This window comes from Pseudochaenichthys georgianus, chromosome 17, assembly GCF_902827115.2.
Source record: "Pseudochaenichthys georgianus chromosome 17, fPseGeo1.2, whole genome shotgun sequence".
Classification (NCBI taxonomy): Eukaryota; Metazoa; Chordata; class Actinopteri; order Perciformes; family Channichthyidae; genus Pseudochaenichthys; species Pseudochaenichthys georgianus.
Window position 1 is genome coordinate 39,168,423 of NC_047519.1, and position 18,716 is coordinate 39,187,138.

The 18,716-nt window shown below is 43.9% G+C and overlaps 1 protein-coding gene across 1 annotated transcript in view; it reads right to left on the reverse strand.

Moving 5' to 3' along the window:
* LOC139435662 (partitioning defective 3 homolog) overlaps nucleotides 1–18,716 on the reverse strand; it is a 159,727-nt gene that overhangs the window by 25,914 nt on the left and 115,097 nt on the right. Inside the window, exons 4-5 of the mRNA XM_071206407.1 lie at nucleotides 15,921–16,108; nucleotides 13,546–13,689 (exon numbers count right to left, since the gene is read on the reverse strand). Of these exons, the coding sequence (XP_071062508.1) occupies nucleotides 13,546–13,689; nucleotides 15,921–16,108 (332 nt within the window). The remainder of the gene's footprint in view (nucleotides 1–13,545; nucleotides 13,690–15,920; nucleotides 16,109–18,716) is intronic.

The window sequence follows — 18,716 nt, forward strand, 5'->3', positions numbered from 1 at the left end:
CTCCACGAAAATAGATTCATCAGCTAAATGTAATATTTATGTCGTGAGTGCCAGATGTTCTAACAATATCCCATCTTCAAAAGGGATAATCCGCTCTCCGGGCAGACGGCTGGGGCTCAGGTGTTGTGAAAACCACCCCTCTGATGCTGCAGATACGCGGCTATCTCTCAACTGTTTTCCATTTGCTGGATTTCATTTTGGGAGCACAGCGGGACTTAATAATCACCTCCTCCCCTCTTCTGTCAGATGCCTCAGATTGCGCTCTGATAACAGCTGACACCTGCGGTTCTTCTCCGTCTTTGATCGCTCCGTGGACCTGATCGACTCCTCTGTAAAACACTCTCCTTTCAGCAGCCAATATCTCCATGTCTTCTGCTTCCCCTGAGCACGAACGACAAACCTGTGGAGTGCAGATTTTAAGCTTTGATTTCTGTTTGAGTTTGATGATTACGTTGGCTACCATCTGTTCCACCTGATCAGGTCTATTTCGAGGTGTAATTAGATCAGGTGATGAACAGCAGACGATGTGTGTCCTGATGGCAGGCTGCACCCAGAGGTGGATATACCCTCAGGGGGACTGTGAAGCCTCAAGAGGGGGGAGCGTTGTCTCTCATCTTCCCCTCCATCTCTCTATTGCTGCTCTCTCACCCCGTCCTCCCCCAGCTGGGAGGCTCCCACAGCTCCCTGTCATATTAAAACCAGAAGATCAGAGGCGATGAGGTCGCAGGAGAACAGGAGGGAGAGGAATAACAAGTAAAGGAGATGAAGTGAAGAGCAAAAGGGAGGATGGATAGCGAGAGTAATGGGGAGGAGAAAGGAGAGGAGAGGACAGACAGCAATGAAGTTATAAAGGGAACACATTTGATATGATGTGAAGATGCGAAAGGCTGAAGTTCACTCTGAACTTCCAGAACAGTTTGCCTGAAGCGGAAAATAAGTTCTTAATGTCCGCCTCCAGACACGCTTGAAAGTATGCTGTGATTCATATGTTGCTAATGTTTTTCCCACATAAAAGTTTGTGATGTGTAAAGGTCTCTGACACGGCAGAGATTCAGTTGTACATGTTCGACTCAGATAAGTCAAAGAATCGATTACTTGGTACTTATTCGAATGGCAAGTGTTGTGAGCATATTTTATTTGTTTATGTGTTTTGTTATATGCTTAGATGTTGTTTCTAATAGCTCTGCTCGGGACCGGAGGTGAAGCGGCTAATCGTATAGCTGTTAGATATTCTCATCATAAAGAGAAACCGCCAAAAGATGGTTTCAGGCTGGAGCCACACGAGGACGATAACGGTTGTATCCACTACGATTCTCCATCATATAGTCCAGTGCTTCTCAAAGTGTGGTCCGTGAGCGCCCCCTAGTGGTCCGTGAGTATATTGGTAACATTTTGAATTTGAAATAAATAAATACATTTAAGTTTTCCGCACTCTCGCGGGAATATCTCCACAATGGAGCGAGCTTAAGTTTCACTTTCGATTGCATGATATAGCCCAGGGCAACACCTTCGCCACACATGTTGCCACCTGTTTGTCCCATTTTCAGGCGATTTGTAATCTGTTCTAGAAAAACGATGTGTTTTGAGATATCTGTGGAGTTAGGTGGTCCACGAGTGTTATTTTATTGGTGGCCCTTGGTATGAAGAAGTTTGAGAAACACGGATATAGACGGTTCGGCCACACGAGGCCGACAGGGAAACGCAGATAACGATAACGGGTCCCGAGGTGGGTAGATCTGCGGACGAAACGCTCTGGGGGGGGCAAACGGTTCCGTGTTTACGCCCTATAACGATCATTTCCTGATAACGATGACGCAATAGCCCCAGTGTTTCGAGCCAGGTCCCGGTATCTCGCAGGACAGCGCACCCAGCAGGAGCTTCCCGCTATATTTGATCGATATGGACATAAACGCAAGTGAAGTCTAATCGGACAGGAGAGGAGACACGCAGCTCTGCATGACAACCTGCAGCTCGTTGTTCATTTGTTTTAAGGCTCAATAAATAACAAAGAAGACCTTTTGACCGGCACGTTTCTAATTCTGTCCGGAAGATTTAAACTTTAACCGACATGTTGACCGGCGAAACCCCACCTCTGCTGCTGAATCCAGCGCGGAGAATACACAGAAGGGCAACCATGGCAACCATGCATGCGCGGGAAGTCTTCTTCGCTGCTTTTGGTGTATTGTGTGGCTGAAGTACAGCGCCACTTGCAGGCCCGGCATATGTACTACAGCGTCTCCAGCGGGTTGAGCGGACTCGTGTGGACGGAAGACTTTTTTGATAACGATTTCGGTTTGTTTCCGTTATCGTCCTCGTGTGGCTCCAGCCTCAGGCTTCTTATTTGTAATGTACATATTAAACAACAATTGCTTTTTAATTTGTGACACATATTATATAACTTACAAAGACATCGCCTAACTCAAGAGAGCAATGGGAAAACGCCTCTCCATTGACAAACCCATTTTGAAAGAAAGGGATCTTTAAGTAAAGAATACATTCAAAGAAAAGTGAGAATAAGTCAAAAGATTTGGGATGTATGTACAAGATTATCCCCTTGTTCTTATGCCAGGTATGAAATATCTTAAAAAACAATAATATTATGAAGCCTTTTCAAGATGCTTAGACTTTAAATACAGAAAGGTGGGAAGGCGAGCGAAGAGACAGAAGCATGAGAAGGTTAAACAGAGCAAATAATAGGAGTGATCATTAACTGAATGTATTGAAAGGGACAGTGTACTCAACGTATTAAAAACATGTAAAAGTACTCGAATTAGCCAAAAGGCTAGTTGTCATCGATACGGTATGAACCTGAGAAGGAGAGGGCTGAGTCAGAGAGGAAACAATGAGAGGCATTAAAGCCAGGGATGAAAGGATTAATACAGAGAATTAGACGGAAGAAAAGAGAGAAGCGTCCGACTGAAGGCTCGCAGTGAACCGTTGTCACATCTGCCAACACTAACACACCTGCAGTGTTATCTATACAGCCATTCACACTGCACTCGCATAGAAGAGAAACAGAAGGAGATGACACACACACACACACACACACACACACACACACACACACACACACACACACACACACACACACACACACACACACACACACACACACACACACACACACACACACACACACACACACACACACACACACACACACACACACACACAGTCTTTTATCTAAGCTCCACAGCAGCACCTACTGGTTTGAGAATACACTGATCCTGCTGCTTTGAAAAAGGTGGACTGTCCATATGTCTTATTCACACACACACACACACACACACACACACACACACACACACACACACACACACACACACACACACACACACACACACACACACACACACACACACACACACACACACACACACACACACACACACACACACACACACACACACACACACACACACACACACACACACACACACACACACCCTCTCTTTCCATCTTTCACACTCAAAGTGTTTGTAAGCCTCACATAGAAAATGATATGCATGTGAACACACCTGCAAAAAAAGTACACTTGACTGTGGACAAAAATTGCACTTGCAAGCTACAGTGCACACATTACGCAAGTACACACACACACACACACACACACAATGTGGTGATTTATGAGTGTGAGGCTCAGGTTTGCATGATTTATCCTGCTAAAGCTGCACTGTGCACCTGAGGGACTCAACTCTCCACACACACACACACACACACACACACACACACACACACACACACACACACACACACACACACACACACACACACACACACACACACACACACACACACACACACACACACACACACACACACACACACACACACACACACACACACACACACACACACACACACACACACACACACACACACACACACACACACACACACACACACACACACACACACACACACACACACAGCATGGAGGCTTGTTAGTTAGGAAGCACTGGAGAAAGGTGTGTAGGTGTGTGTGTGTGTGTGTGCGCGCGCGCGTGTGTGTGTGTGTGCTTAAAAGGCCATTAGGATTGGTGTTGGTGCGTGTGCTCATGTTGTAATTGGGTTTGTATTTTGTTCCCGTTTGCGCGCACACACCTTTTCACTTTGTAACGACACGTTGAATGCACTGCATGCATAATACATGTGTGTGTTGCTCAGTGTGTGTGTTGATGAAGTCCTGAGCGTGTGTTGAGTGTGTGTTCCTGGGCGCGGGTCATAAGGCCAACATACTTGGACGTATGCAGGCTGTTCTAAAGAGGCCCTGTTATGCCTGTGGGGTGTTCTGCTACCTGCAGTGTGTTGTGTAGGTTTAGTGCACCTGGTCTGCAGAGGGTACACACCCCCGAGTGTGTTCTCGCTCACACTCCTGCCTGAAATGCCTCCATTGGACTCATTTGTGTACTTCCTGGAGATAGTGACATCACTATGTAACACTCGCACTTCTATTGGCTAGCGCTCCAACTCGATGTGCGTGATAGAGGGGATGAACTATAGAAGAAGTGTTTTTTGTTATAGCTTTCACTCGTTCAGTGACTTTGAAACGTTTAAACCTGAATTAGGGTTCGTCTGAACGTATGATTGAGAGGATATGCATTACGTACAGAAGGGCCCACACATGAGCGTGCCCACCCGGATGTCATGTTATCAGATGATTATAGATGCAAGCAAGGGCGTATTAATCCCCCCTTAATTCTGCACAGTCATGTTCCCTGGGTAACAACTTGTGTAATAGATTGTAACCAAAAGCCAGATGCTAGTGTGTCTCCAGAGGGAAAGGGACTATATCTATTCTGTATGTTTAAAGAAACAAGCTGCTGTTAAAGTGGAGGAGAGGCTGTGTGGGAATATGCACAGGTCAGCATTAACATGTCTGCACAACTATGGATGAAGGGGTGTGTGTGTGTGTGTGTGTGTGTGTGTGTGTGTGTGTGTGTGTGTGTGTGTGTGTGTGTGTGTTGACCCTCCTGCAGCATATCTGTGTAATAACATCCCAAGTGAGTTGTGTGAATCCTCCATCCCACCATGAGAGATAACTCAACACTTCCTCAGCAGTCTAATGGCTGACAACACACAGCTGAATCACACACACACACACACACACACACACACACACACACACACACACACACACACACACACACACACACACACACACACACACACACACACACACACACACACACACACACACACACACACACACACACACACACACACACACCAGAATGAGAGATGTCTGACCTCCAGTAAGTAATCATCATTAATTACAGAGGCCCAGTTTGATGACACTGCACCTTTAGAGGATGCTAGTTGGGGGAGGTATGAGTGAACCACTTTAAAAAGGAATTGCTATTTTAATCCTAAATAGTCCATGAAAGAATAATTGTCATGTGTGCATGGTGGAGAGCAGAGGATCGCTGGGAAACATCGTTGATGTCATGCTGGCGTTGTGTGTTCACTGCTGTGACATTTGTTTATTTCCCATTTTTAGTTCACGCACAATTAGTGCTGCGTACCGGCAAGCCGAACCGGTACTGGACTTGTAAAAAGTTTCGGTTCAAGTCCGGTTAAAACCGGAACGTCGGGAACCGGTACTTGGACTCGCAAAAAAACTACCACTTACGTATATTCTGGTGTCTGTGGTTATATAAACATTCCCTGATGAACGTTATTCAGCGTCAATAAATGAGTGCTAATCCCAGTGTGCTCCGTGTACAACATCACATGTCATTTCACCTTCGATTCACGGTTTGAAAACGTAGCATTTTGCCACATGCTAATGCTAACCGGAAGTGAATAATTTTCAGAATAAAAGTATTAAGTTAATAGTGTGAACTTCCGGTTTTTTCAGAATAAAATTGATTTAAATTAAATAGTGTATTTAATTCAAAATTACGCCATATCAACATTGATTTGAATTTCTAACAGTATGTACATCACTATGTATGTAGTATGTACTGTATAATGTACACATGTAGAGTTGTAGAAAAGACATGGTGTACAGACAGTACAGTACACTCTGACTGTACAGCCACTACAGTGTATACTGTAGGTGTGTAACAGTGTAATGCGTATAGTCTACTCTACACTCTACCTTCCAGCAACGTTTTAGGGATTTAGGCTCAGTCAGCTCAGGGACTGTTTGGTTACTTTAGTTTGGTAAATGAAATAAATGTTTGAACTTTGTTGTAGTTCACTGTAGTTGCTGTCATAAGTCATTTATAGACTAAGTGGCATTTGTACTTTGTAGAGAAATGTAGACACAAGTTGGAAGGGAGCACAATAAACCTGATGAGTTTGAATTTGAGTTGATTATGAGTTAATTTTCAATTGATAATTAGCTCACAATAAGTTCACTTTAGTTACTCACACAACTTGACACAAGCCATGGTTTCAGGTCCGGACTTAGAAGTCCGGACCTGAACCTGAACCTCTGGACTTGACTCCGGACCTGAACCTGAATGTGAGTCCAGGTACGCAGCACTACGCACAATTGACTTTCCGTTTGTAAAGCGCTATTCGGCGCTTTCACACCAAGCGCTTTGCCGTACTTAGTTCCCAGCACTTAGTTCATCGGAACTCTTTAGTTCCCGGAGCAGCAGCTGCTACTGAAGCCTTCCGAGTGAATCGCCAGAACGCCTCCTCATCTCCACCGCTCCCATGCTTTCTTTTGTGTTGCCATAAGTTAGTCTCTCTCTGTTGGTGCGCGGGGCTAATGCTAATAATGCTAATGCTAGCAAATACAATGGCGGCTTCACAAAACTTTTCTGAGTTTGACGGGGCGTGGTTTGTAATCTGCCCAGCCAATCAGAAATTTGAACTTTTTTCTCCCCAGGAAAGTACCGCCTCTCTAGCAGGCACTACAAAGGGGTGAAAAGTTCTCTTTTTGGTGTGAACGCAAAATCCTAGGAACTATCAGAACTATTCGTGGGAAAAGTACTCCGGTGTGAACGCGCCTATTGTCTCCTCAGTCATGCTGCAGTTGCTGTGGCTTTTCATACCAACTGTGTGCAGCACTATTTCAACAAACCACTGTTGCCGCTTAATAAAAACCAAAATACCTGCCTTTCTATTGACTTCTAAAGAGAGATATTGAATTGTTACACGCCTACACTGTCTATCACCACGCTCAAATCTGTCAAGCCCTTTTACAATTGGATTTGAATTCCCTCAGTATTAGAAAGTACTTTTTTAAAGTTGCTTTATTTAGCACTTTCAGAAATGTACACGGGATAAACTTATTCTGTGGGAAGTTCATTTAGCAATTGGAAATACCTAAGTGTTTAAACATTTACACATATGAATGAAATGGCTGAATAGGAGATGTGAGGTGTAAGGTTGTGTTTAAGACATTTCCATTTGTTGCATTCACATTGGGCGAATTATTTACAGATGATCCAACGATTAATAATGCAGAAGTATATAGGGTCCAGGTTGTGTGTGTTAGTGCTGCAGATATCAGCAGTAAAGGTGTGTGTAGTCAGACAGCAGGGAACCAGCTCCAGGCGTAATGTGAACATATAAAACCGCTCACCGCTGCCCTGTGAAGACCCTGTTCCTGGTCCTAACGTATCAACATTTCATGAACTACAGGATAGCAGCCTTGTCTTCGACATTGTTACTATGTATAAGGGTCTAATAGAGTTTCTTCCTAGCCTGGAATCTGAAATGTATCGTGCTTTTCATCCACACATGGTATAGGAACTAGAAGAATGTCTGAAAGAGAATAAAGAAAGACTGCAGTGTGTGTGTGTGTGTGTGTGTGTGTGTGTGTGTGTGTGTGTGTGTGTGTGTGTGTTTTAATTTGCTGATATGAAGTGTGTGTCTGCATGGATTTCTGCTCACATCTGATACATTGCACATGGATAGTCAAAGCCGTAAGCGTGTAAAAAAAAAAAGGAACACACAATGACACACACAGACACACACAGACACACACACACACACACACACACACACACACACACACACACACACACACACACACACACACACACACACACACACACACACACACACACACCACACACACACACACACCACACACACACACACACACACACACACACACACACACACACACACACACACACACACACACACACACACACACACACACACACACACACACACACACACACACCTGTCTCATGAATATACCCTCACACACACAAGCACACACACAGACCTCCATTTTCTCCGCAACCTCAGCACCTCCAACCATCTCTCAGTACACACTCGACTGACAGTTTTCTGTTGCCATGGCGACCCCCTACCTGTTGCCAATGGCGGTGTGCTGCCGAGTCGCACAATTTCCCACTTGGGAGCAGAGAGCAGTTTCATCCATTTGAATGCGATTCAATCTGGCCTCACTCCGTACGCTATGAGAGAAATATAATTCTCCACACGGGTAAAATAGGCCTTCTTCGTTATGTGGCGCTCTATTCTAATTTCACTTCATTTTCATTTTCTTCTGTTCCGTGTGTTTTTTTCATCGGGGAGATAAGATGATGCTAAACTCGGGGAAATTGTCAATTCATCATTCCCACCCAGCTGCTCTATTCTAATTAAATCACTGCATATTATATTCTGGCTGTGCTACACTTCATTAACATCGTGTTCTGTTTTAACAAAGGTTTATTATACTCATACCAAAACGGATCTCTCGGCTAAGTGTGTTAAAGCCTAATTATTTGTGATGTTATGATGAACTGCAGAAGAACGTATACAGAAGCAGTATGGATTTTAATATGCATGAACTGGGACATGTCTACATGCTTTAATGTTCACCCTCTGTCTGAAACCAGAGCCCAGTCTGCTCTGATTGGTTCGCTGGCCGGCTCTGTTGTGATTGGTCAACCGCTTAGAGATGTCCCGCCCCTTAGCCTATCACGTACAATGTGTTGGAGCGCTAAGCAATAGAAGCGTGAGTGTTACACAGGGATGTCTAAATTTGGGATGTTAGCCTGTGTAGACCGTTGAGAGTGAACAGAAAGCCTATATTACTCACTACAAGAGAAGGATGACCCCAAAAAGCAGAGTAACTTTGAGTGCAGCCTTTTTTCCAGGATGTGTTTGCCACTTTTCTTTCCAGACCGGTACATTAATGGCGCATTTCCACTGCAGGGCTTAGTACGGTATCGTTAGGCCAGGCTCACTTTATGCTGCGTTTCCATTACAGTTTAGTAGCTGAGGCAGTAACTATAGTAACGCAGTGTAGGCGAAGCCGTGACGTCATCTTCAATGCGAACCACAAAACCAACATCAGCCGTTAGCTGTTAGCACTCAGAGCTCACAGCTCCTCATATCTGTTCAGAAACTAGACACAAGTTAAACAAGTACAAACCACAGACTGCCTGTGTCATGGAGGATACAGTCGCTGGTTTATTTATGTCTGTAGGCCGTTGTTGAGAGTGTGGACGGTCGGAGCATATACAGCGTTAGCTTAGCCGATCTCCATTCAGAAAACACGCATTTTAAAAGGTGTTTCTCTGCCGTCTGTCTGCAGACTTGGCAAAGCATTAATTCATGGTTTTTACTAACCGGTATCAGTGTGTTGTTACTTCGGCATCATTTGGAAACGTGTATTACAATTAAATCAGTCGAGAGTGTTTATGTCACTAGCTTAGCATATTCAGCCCGGTTGTTGGCCCGGTAAGAACCTCGATTATGGAGGGCCAGAAAAAAGGGGGAAAAGTACCCGTTAGCCGGAACCAGCCCTAGTGGAAAAGCAAAAACAACCGGGTTTGGCACGGCACGCAGTGGAAATGCGCCACGAGACAGCGTTTGATCCCAAATGATACCCTTAAGCATCAACGCTATACAGAAGAACACAAAGCGCTGGTTGTGTATTCATCTGAATTCCAACAGAATGAAATATTGTGACAACAATTATAGTCAATGGACACAGACTTCTGCTTCTAACGAAAGGGATTCTTCTTAATTCTGTGTATATCATCCATTCTGTCGTTTGATTATAACGTTGGGGGGAAACAAAAACAAGCTTTTCCCATCGAAGCAGAGTTACAGCATCTTTCCTGGAACAGAGAAAGCTGCGTGGAGCTTACATCAAAGTGACAGAGCAGTGACCGCGGGACGAGTGTGTGTGTGTGTGTGTGTGTGTGTGTGTGTGTGTGTGTGTGTGTGTGTGTGTGTGTGTGTGTGTGTGTGTGTTGATGAGACAAAATACAATTATGTCACTTGTATTTCTAACTTGGTCATGTTCTGTCCCGCCACACACAGAGTGTATGCAAACACACACACAACGCATGTGCACTCATGGAGCACGATAACACAACATGCCACTCTGTTAACAATATGTCTCACCAATCATTAGAGAAGCCACTTTAAATAAGCACACACACACACACACACACACACACACACACACACACACACACACACACACACACACACACACACACACACACACACACACACACACACACACACACACACACACACACACACACACACACACACACCACACACACACACACACACACACACACACACACACACACACACACACACACACACACACACACACACACACACACACGCTGGGTGAAGCGTGTGTGTGTGTGTGTGTGTGTGTGTGTGTGTGTGTGTGTGTGAGCAGAGGAGGGGGACATGGTCATTAACACCAGCTACACCACCCCGCAGTGACCTCGCTGAGAGCTGCTGTAAGACACATGAGGGAAATGGTGCAGCTCCACTCTAATGGTGAGAAGTCGCCGGACCTTTAACCCGAAGGAACGGTGAGAAAGAACTAACGTAGGAATACAGATAGGAACAGGTTTAAGTTGGATAGCACCAAGTAGAGTCAATACGTGAGTATGGTATCTGAATCCAAAGTGCCTGAAACATGCTTTCATTATAATGGAAAATTGAAGTCAGATTCTAAAGAAGTCTATCTGTGAAAATGTCCCCATTACTTTAATGTATTACCTTAGTAAACATGTAAATGACTTTGTGGCCTCAATCCATAGTTATACGTCTTCTTGAAAACATTATAACGTTAATTTAGCAAATTATTGTCTCATGTTCAGGGTATGCTTGTGGGTGTGATGCTTGTTTTCCTGTATTTCCCATTCACTGTTTTCCCTTCATGAAATGCATGGCACCATTTTGAAAGCCTAAAACACGCCTTGTTCAGCATTCACTTCTACTCGGGTGTCACAAAACAAAAGCGTTATGTATTATCTCTAATAGTACATTAAGATAACCCTAGTAAGCTATGTCTTAACACGGTACAGATGCTAGACAAACAAATCCAACAGCCCATGAAAAGATAAGATGGCGATCTCGTTTACGCACTTCATGTTTACTTAAGATATCACGCATAATATGCAAGTGATACTTCAGTAATAAAAGCTTTGCAAACACCAAGTGAGAACAGAAACATGCAAGTGTGGCATGATATGTTATCACAGTGTATCATCATATTCATACACATATGTACAGTGCATGACCTCAGCAGTGGCCTCAGCAGTGGCCTCAGCAGTGGCCTCAGCAGTGACCTCAGCAGTGGCCTCAGCAGTGGCCTCAGCAGTGGCCTCAGCAGTGACCTCAGCAGTGACCTCAGCAGTGGCCTCAGCAGTGACCTCAGCAGTGGCCTCAGCAGTGGCCTCAGCAGTGACCTCAGCAGTGGCCTCAGCAGTGACCTCAGCAGTGGCCTCAGCAGTGGCCTCAGCAGTGGCCTCAGCAGTGGCCTCAGCAGTGGCCTCAGCAGTGGCCTCAGCAGTGGCCTCAGCAGTGACCTCAGCAGTGGCCTCAGCAGTGGCCTCAGCAGTGGCCTCAGCAGTGACCTCAGCAGTGGCCTCAGCAGTGACCTCAGCAGTGGCCTCAGCAGTGGCCTCAGCAGTGGCCTCAGCAGTGACCTCAGCAGTGGCCTCAGCAGTGACCTCAGCAGTGGCCTCAGCAGTGACCTCAGCAGTGGCCTCAGCAGTGGCCTCAGCAGTGGCCTCAGCAGTGACCTCAGCAGTGGCCTCAGCAGTGGCCTCAGCAGTACCCCCCCCTTAACCAGGACCATATGTCTATTCACTGTATCAACATTATGTTACGCTCCCTCCATGACGTATGTGTCGTTGTGGATTCGAGGTGGAAATTCCTCTTTGTTCAGGCTCCACACTGAGGGACCCTGGACTCGATCCGGCCAATCAGACGGGCTTTCACAGACTGACGGTGAATCTACGAATGGTGGATAGTTGAGATATGAGGCGTTCAGGTACATGTACATAACCGAGAGGTGTAGTGAGTGTGGGGTTTTGTAACAACCTCGTTGTCTAGAGTTGTCCAAATGAATCCCATTGCCGGTTATTCACTTCAAGTCAACTGGGCCATTACAAGAGATGGTGCATCGGTTTCAGATGAGCCTTGAGTTGGATTTAATGGCCAGGGAACAAGCTTCCAGACAGTTTTCCAACACGGGTGCTCTGGTAAATCTCGTAGCAACAACAATGGGCTTTTAGTTGTGTAACGCATTACATGGAATAACTGTAACGATGCACTGAAATATTGTACAAGTCTAAAATGAAAGTATTATTTAGGAGTCTAATCATTCATGGTTATGAACAGGACCTGTAAAATCCCATTTGTTGTTAAGTAAAGTAATTTCTTTCTGATTGTTTTGTAAAAAAAGAAAAGAAAAGATTAACAAGACAAACATGTCGCTGATGACGATGACCTAATGTTTTATAAGAAACATATATGTTAGAGGGGGGAGGACCAGAAACGTTTTTTAAGCTTCTTCTTGCCCCTGTTGAACATGAACAGAGACTATCTGAATTTTTTTTTTTTTTTTTTTTTGGTACTTTGTTATAATTATTAATCTGAGTGAAAAAAAGAAAAAAGGAGAATATATATATATATATTATTGTTATATATTTGTTTTGTTTCTGACATGTTCAATAAATTGACTAAACTAAAACATGAACGTATGGCTAACACAGCAATACGTATGTCAAGTGTACCTGAGCTAAAGTGTACTCACGGATACAAAGTTAAGAAGTGAAAAAGGTTTTCTAACAACCTCTCCTACTTCAACCTCTGTGTCTGAAGTTGTCCAAATGAATCCCATTGCAGGTATATTCACTTCAAGTCAACTGAACCATTACAAGAGATGGTGCATTGGTTTCAAATGAGCCTTGTGTTGGAGTTAATGGCCAGGGAACAAGCTTCGAGAGCTCCGGCAAAATGCGTGGTAAAAACAAGTCTTTTAGTCGTGTACGGCATCACATGAAAGCATTGTTAACACTGCAATACGTATGTCAAGTGTACTGATGTATACACTCCGTTGTGCTCCAGTCCATCCTCTCGGTACACACAGAGCTGGATCCAGATCTAAACACGCTGAAGGCTCTTTGAGCAGGTTTTCTCTCACTGATCCTGCTGCTATGATAAATGTTTATTGTGTCTTGATATGCGTCTGTCGATGCTACACATGGAGCGGCTGTGAAGCAAGTCACATGGCAGACTCGATCCGACCAATGAAGTATCATCGTATCCAAAGTTAAGAAGTGCACACGGTCCTACCTGCTCCTGTTTCTCCAGCCAGCGGTCCACCATGGGGTGATTGGCGCTGAGCGACGAGCGGGCGGTCTCTCTCTGAAACTCTCTCTGATTGGCCCACGTCCCAGCATCCCGAGGCAGACTGCGGTACGTGTCCATAGCCTTTTCCTGCAGAGACACGCATAATTCATTAACAAGGTCTTTCATTTTAAAAAGACAAGTATGTATTCAATCTGTGGCGAGTAAAAACGCGCTTACAAGGAAGTGGTTATTACCAGATAGCCCAACTTTAAACGCATGGATGGATTCTGGGATTTGTAGTCTTTCTAGTTGCGTATTTTTCACAGTCTTATATCTCAACAGTTTTACGACAAACTGTGAAATTATTTTCGAGAGATAAGTTTTCTCTCTCCATCGACTTCAATACATACTTTTTTCGAAATAAGGTCCCATGGGTCGGAAGTAGAAGGGCGGGACTTCGCCTCTCTATAGACATTTACAAAATGGAGACGATGACATCATCTGTCAATCACAAACTGGGACTATTTGTGTCACGATGGAGAAAGTGGACTGACTTCGTAAAACCTCATAGGCCAGATTTTATTTTTACAAACGTATGATTTTACTGTGAGGTCCTGATCGCTCGCTAATGTTCGTACTTTTTACTGTTTTTATTTAAAAAAAAAAAAAGGCATTTCGGACAGACAAGCTTAAGATGTAGAATTACTATGTCGAGAAAACACACTGTGTAATTGTTTGCTGCCATATGTCAATAAATATATTACACACAAAAAGGTATTTAATTAATACCAATGTTGTTGTTGTTGTTGTTGTTGTTGTTGTTGTTGTATAACAGTCCAGTTTGGAGCATTTAAAGTAGCGCTGCACAATTTGGAGACAAATTATAATTGGGATTTCTTTCCGGCTGGTATTGCAATTGGGATTTGATTCACAATATTGAGGGTCTGTTTTAATGATAATTACAGGTACATTATTATTTCTTATGAAGATCTGTACCAAGAAAGATATGTTCTGTTAAGTCTGTAGAACAAGATGTGGGTGCATCAAAGCCACTCTGCTACACTTCCTTCAACATGCTATGGTCCATACTGCGGTCTTGATAACATTCGACCAATCGTTCAGCCTTATTTTATACGTTCGTAAAGACAGGGTAATGTGCACATTTGAAAGATTTACTTTTTACAAAACAGGTATATACTGTAGACCAGGGGTGACAAACCCAAGGCCCGTGGGCCAAAACCGGCCTGCGACCTGATTTCAACTGGAAAAGTAGCACCATTCAAAAGCTTTCTGATGCGGGTCTTGAAACAAAGCAGAGAAATTATGACCGTTAGTGGCCACAGGTGCGAAAGCTCTCTCTCGAGCTACTGGAAGCCGAATCTCGAGGACCGGAGAAAGTGGAGCAATATTCTCACCACGCCAAGCAACAGCCAGAACAACCTCAACAAGTAACCACGTAAGCCATGCTACTGATGCTGGACAGGTTTTCAGTGGCTGCACAATAAACGGCAACATACAAATGAATGTAAATAAATAGCCAAATAATGGATCAACGCTCTCTGTCTAATATGTTCGCTAGCTGTTAGTGTTGTTGCATAGCAACCACCTCGCACTATGTTTCGCGCAGAAGGCAACGGAGGGACTATTTTATTTTGAACATCATTATTTACTAATAAAAACTATTTAAATTAGAGTGTGTATTCTTCTTTCATATTGCCACACTTGGTAACCGTTTTATAAAAGCAATAGCTCACTTCAGGCCGTGATATATGCTCAGCCTGTTGTGAGCTATTGCTTAAATATACAATAGCTGTAATTGTTGAATATTGTCTTTCAATTATTTGCCCTAGACTTCTGCTTCAGACGTATTTATGAAGTTATTATCAGAACTGATAGTAATCCAACGCAGAGCTAATAATATAATATAATAAATTATGTATGTATATATATATATTTATATGTATATTTATATAGTATAAAAGTTCCAACCGGCCCTTAGAGCGCAACCATAATGCTGATGTGGCCGTGATGAGTTTGACACCCCTGCTGGAAACCCACCAGTGCTTCTGTACTGTAAATCAAATAGTGGACTTGCATTTGAAATGGTTCCTTCAACAGTCCCATCTATTTGAACGAGCCTCCTCTCTAGCTCTGGTTTTAAAACCTACTTTTCTCTTATCATTTTAATTGTGTCATATATTACTCTCTGTTGTTGTCCAATCCCTCAAACACAGTTTTTGGTTTGTCTCCATGTATATTTTGTTATTTGTCTTTTCTTGTAAATCCTGTGCCCCTGTACTTGTCTGCACTCGACTTGTATCTCCTTCATCACTAACTCAAATATCATCCTCATCTCCAGCTCTGGTGTTGACACGTACCTTTCTCTCCAGGCTGTTGGTGCCGGAGTTGTGTCGAGCCTTCAGGAACCCGGCGGTGGTGGACCATCGCGTCGGGTTCTTCCTCGATGGCGGCTCTTCGGTTTGGACTCGTGATTCCCCGCCGTTGAAGGACCCGTTGACGGTGAGCAGGGCGGGGTCGCTGCTGCGCCGCACGTGGAGGGGCATATCTGAGAGACACAAGGCAAGGGCGTTACGACTGTAAAAGCGGTTTTATATAAATCACGTTTCTATTTTAAACGTTTTTATTGGGTTTTTCCAACAGCGTGCAGTTATGCTATCAGAGCATGTATCAGAAGTAGGTAAACACATCTTCACTTTACAATGTAAATACTGATAATCCTATGTTTCAAACCACACTAATGAGTATTCATTTAGCTTCAAGGAAAGAGGCCGATCTATTCGGTGACCAACGACTTCTCTACGTAAGGCATTAGCAGAGAAAGGTCATGGAACCTACGATTATTTAAAGTCTGGGGGTTTGACAATGCAATAAGATACCATGTCAGGTCAGCGGGAGTATATCAGCTGTGAGATGTACTTAGTATTTAGCAACATTACGCTATTGACTGGTGCAAGGTAGGGATGCCAGCGATTATTCAATTATTCGTAACAGTCTCCATAATCGAATATTATTTTTAAAAATCGATTTTATTTATATATATTTTTATTATTATTTATGTTTTTTTGTTGTTGTCTGGCTTAGTTTCAACCAAAAGATAGACTAATGCTAATAATAGTAATATATTAATAATTGTAAATGGCCATTGGTCACACCACCAGTTTGTTTTACTGTAAACTTGGAGGAGGGGGTCGGTCGAATAATCGATTATTATTCGCCAGAGCTGCCGAATAATCGATTTTGATCATGGTCAGTTTCTGGCAACCCTAGTGCAAGGTAATGTCTCTTATAACGCTGGACAGCCATATCATATGTGATGCAACCTTCTCTGTGTCGTATTGATTCCTCTGTGTCTTAGTATTCAACGTTGTGAGTGTTACATCGGATCCACGACATGTCGATTTTTAAAAACAGATAATCCTAAAGTCCTTACCCTGGCCTATGGAGGAAATAATAATACTGTGTGGTGCTCATTTGTAGGATATCACCTTATTGGAAAATAAGCAGACGCCTCGCTCTCGATGATAAGACTCAAGACAAGTATTTAATAAGATGTCGGGGATGATTGATTCAAATAGGCTGGAACAAATGCCGTTCCTCAAACATTATGGTTGTATAATCATTGAGACGCCATTATCAGCCCATTGAGGAATAATCCGTGTGTAATGTAGTGCCAGTGCGTCGCCGGGCAGCAGCGATGTGTGGGAGCATCAATATGAGGATGAGAGCAAGTGGAAGCCTTCCGTTAGAACGCTTCGCTCGGTGTAAAAGTTGCAGCGCGTGGGAAACGGGCCAAGGTCCAAATAACAACTCCAAAACAACACGGCTCGCACCGTACACAAGAAACACCGTTATGACATTACACATCTCCCACTTTCGGACCTCTCCAGAATCCCACAGGCCGTTTCTGATTGGCTGAAATGTGCCCAGCGGACCGCACGAGAGATATGGAGTGAACACAGAATTAGTAAGTCCGTTTAAAAACATCTTCTTCGCATGATAACGCCAAGAGTCACGTTCCCATGTTCTCCTCCAGGATGCTGTGTGTGTGTGTGTGTGTGTGTGTGTGTGTGTGTGTGTGTGTGTGTGTGTGTGTGCGTGTGTGTGTGTGTGTGTGTGTGTGCGTGTGTGCGTGTGTGCGTGTGTGTGTGTGTGTGTGTGTGTGTGTGTGTGTGTGTGTGTGTGTGTGTGCGTGCGTGCGTGCGTGTGTGTGTGCGTGTGTGTGTGTGTGTGTGTGTGCGCGTATGTGTGTGTGTGTGTTACAGCAACCACTGTAATCTGTCCAAAGAAAGTGTGTGTCTGAGTCAACAGTTATTAGACCATGTGTGTATTGTGAGACGAAATGCAAGATTGCAAATGTCCTTGTGTGTGTGTCTGTGTGTGTGTGTGTGTGTGTGTGTGTGTGTGTGTGTGTGTGTGTGTGTGTGTGTGTGTGTGTGTGTCTGTGTCTGTGTGTGTGTGTGTGTGTGTGTGTGTGTGTGTGTGTGTGTGTCTGTGTCTGTGTCTGTGTGTGTGTGTGTGTGTGTGTGTGTGTGTGTGTGTGTGTGTATTGTGAGACGAAATGCAAGATTGCAAATGTCCGTGTGTGTGTGTGTGTGTGTGTGTGTGTGTGTGTGTGTGTGTGTGTGTGTATTGTGAGACGAAATGCAAGATTACAAATGTCCATATGTGTGTGTGTGTGTGTGTGTGTGTGTGTGTGTGTGTGTGTGTGTGTGTGTGTGTGTGTGCGTGTGTGTGTGTGTGTAGATACGCTCTGATGAGTTAATGAGGTTGAAGGTCAGTGTGTGTGTGTTTACACGTAATATGTTTGTTTAGAGCTGCGTTCATTCGTGCAAGTGGTTCTTTGTGTGTGTGTGGAAATGACAAACATGTGTATGGGTTTGTGTAACATCATCGGGTAAGAATGTCTTTTAGTTTGTATATTGTGTGCACTCAAACAACACATGTGTTTGTATTTGGTCATATCTGGGCCAACAGCTACAGCATGTGTTGAGAATCTGGAAATGTAGGTGTGTGTGTGTGTGTGTGTGTGTGTGTGTGTGTGTGTGTGTGTGTGTGTGTGTGTGTGTGTGTGTGTGTGTGTGTGTGTGTGTGTGTGTGTGTGTGTGTGTTCAGTCATGTAATTGGCTGCGTGTTGTGGTGTGGGGTCACAGGAG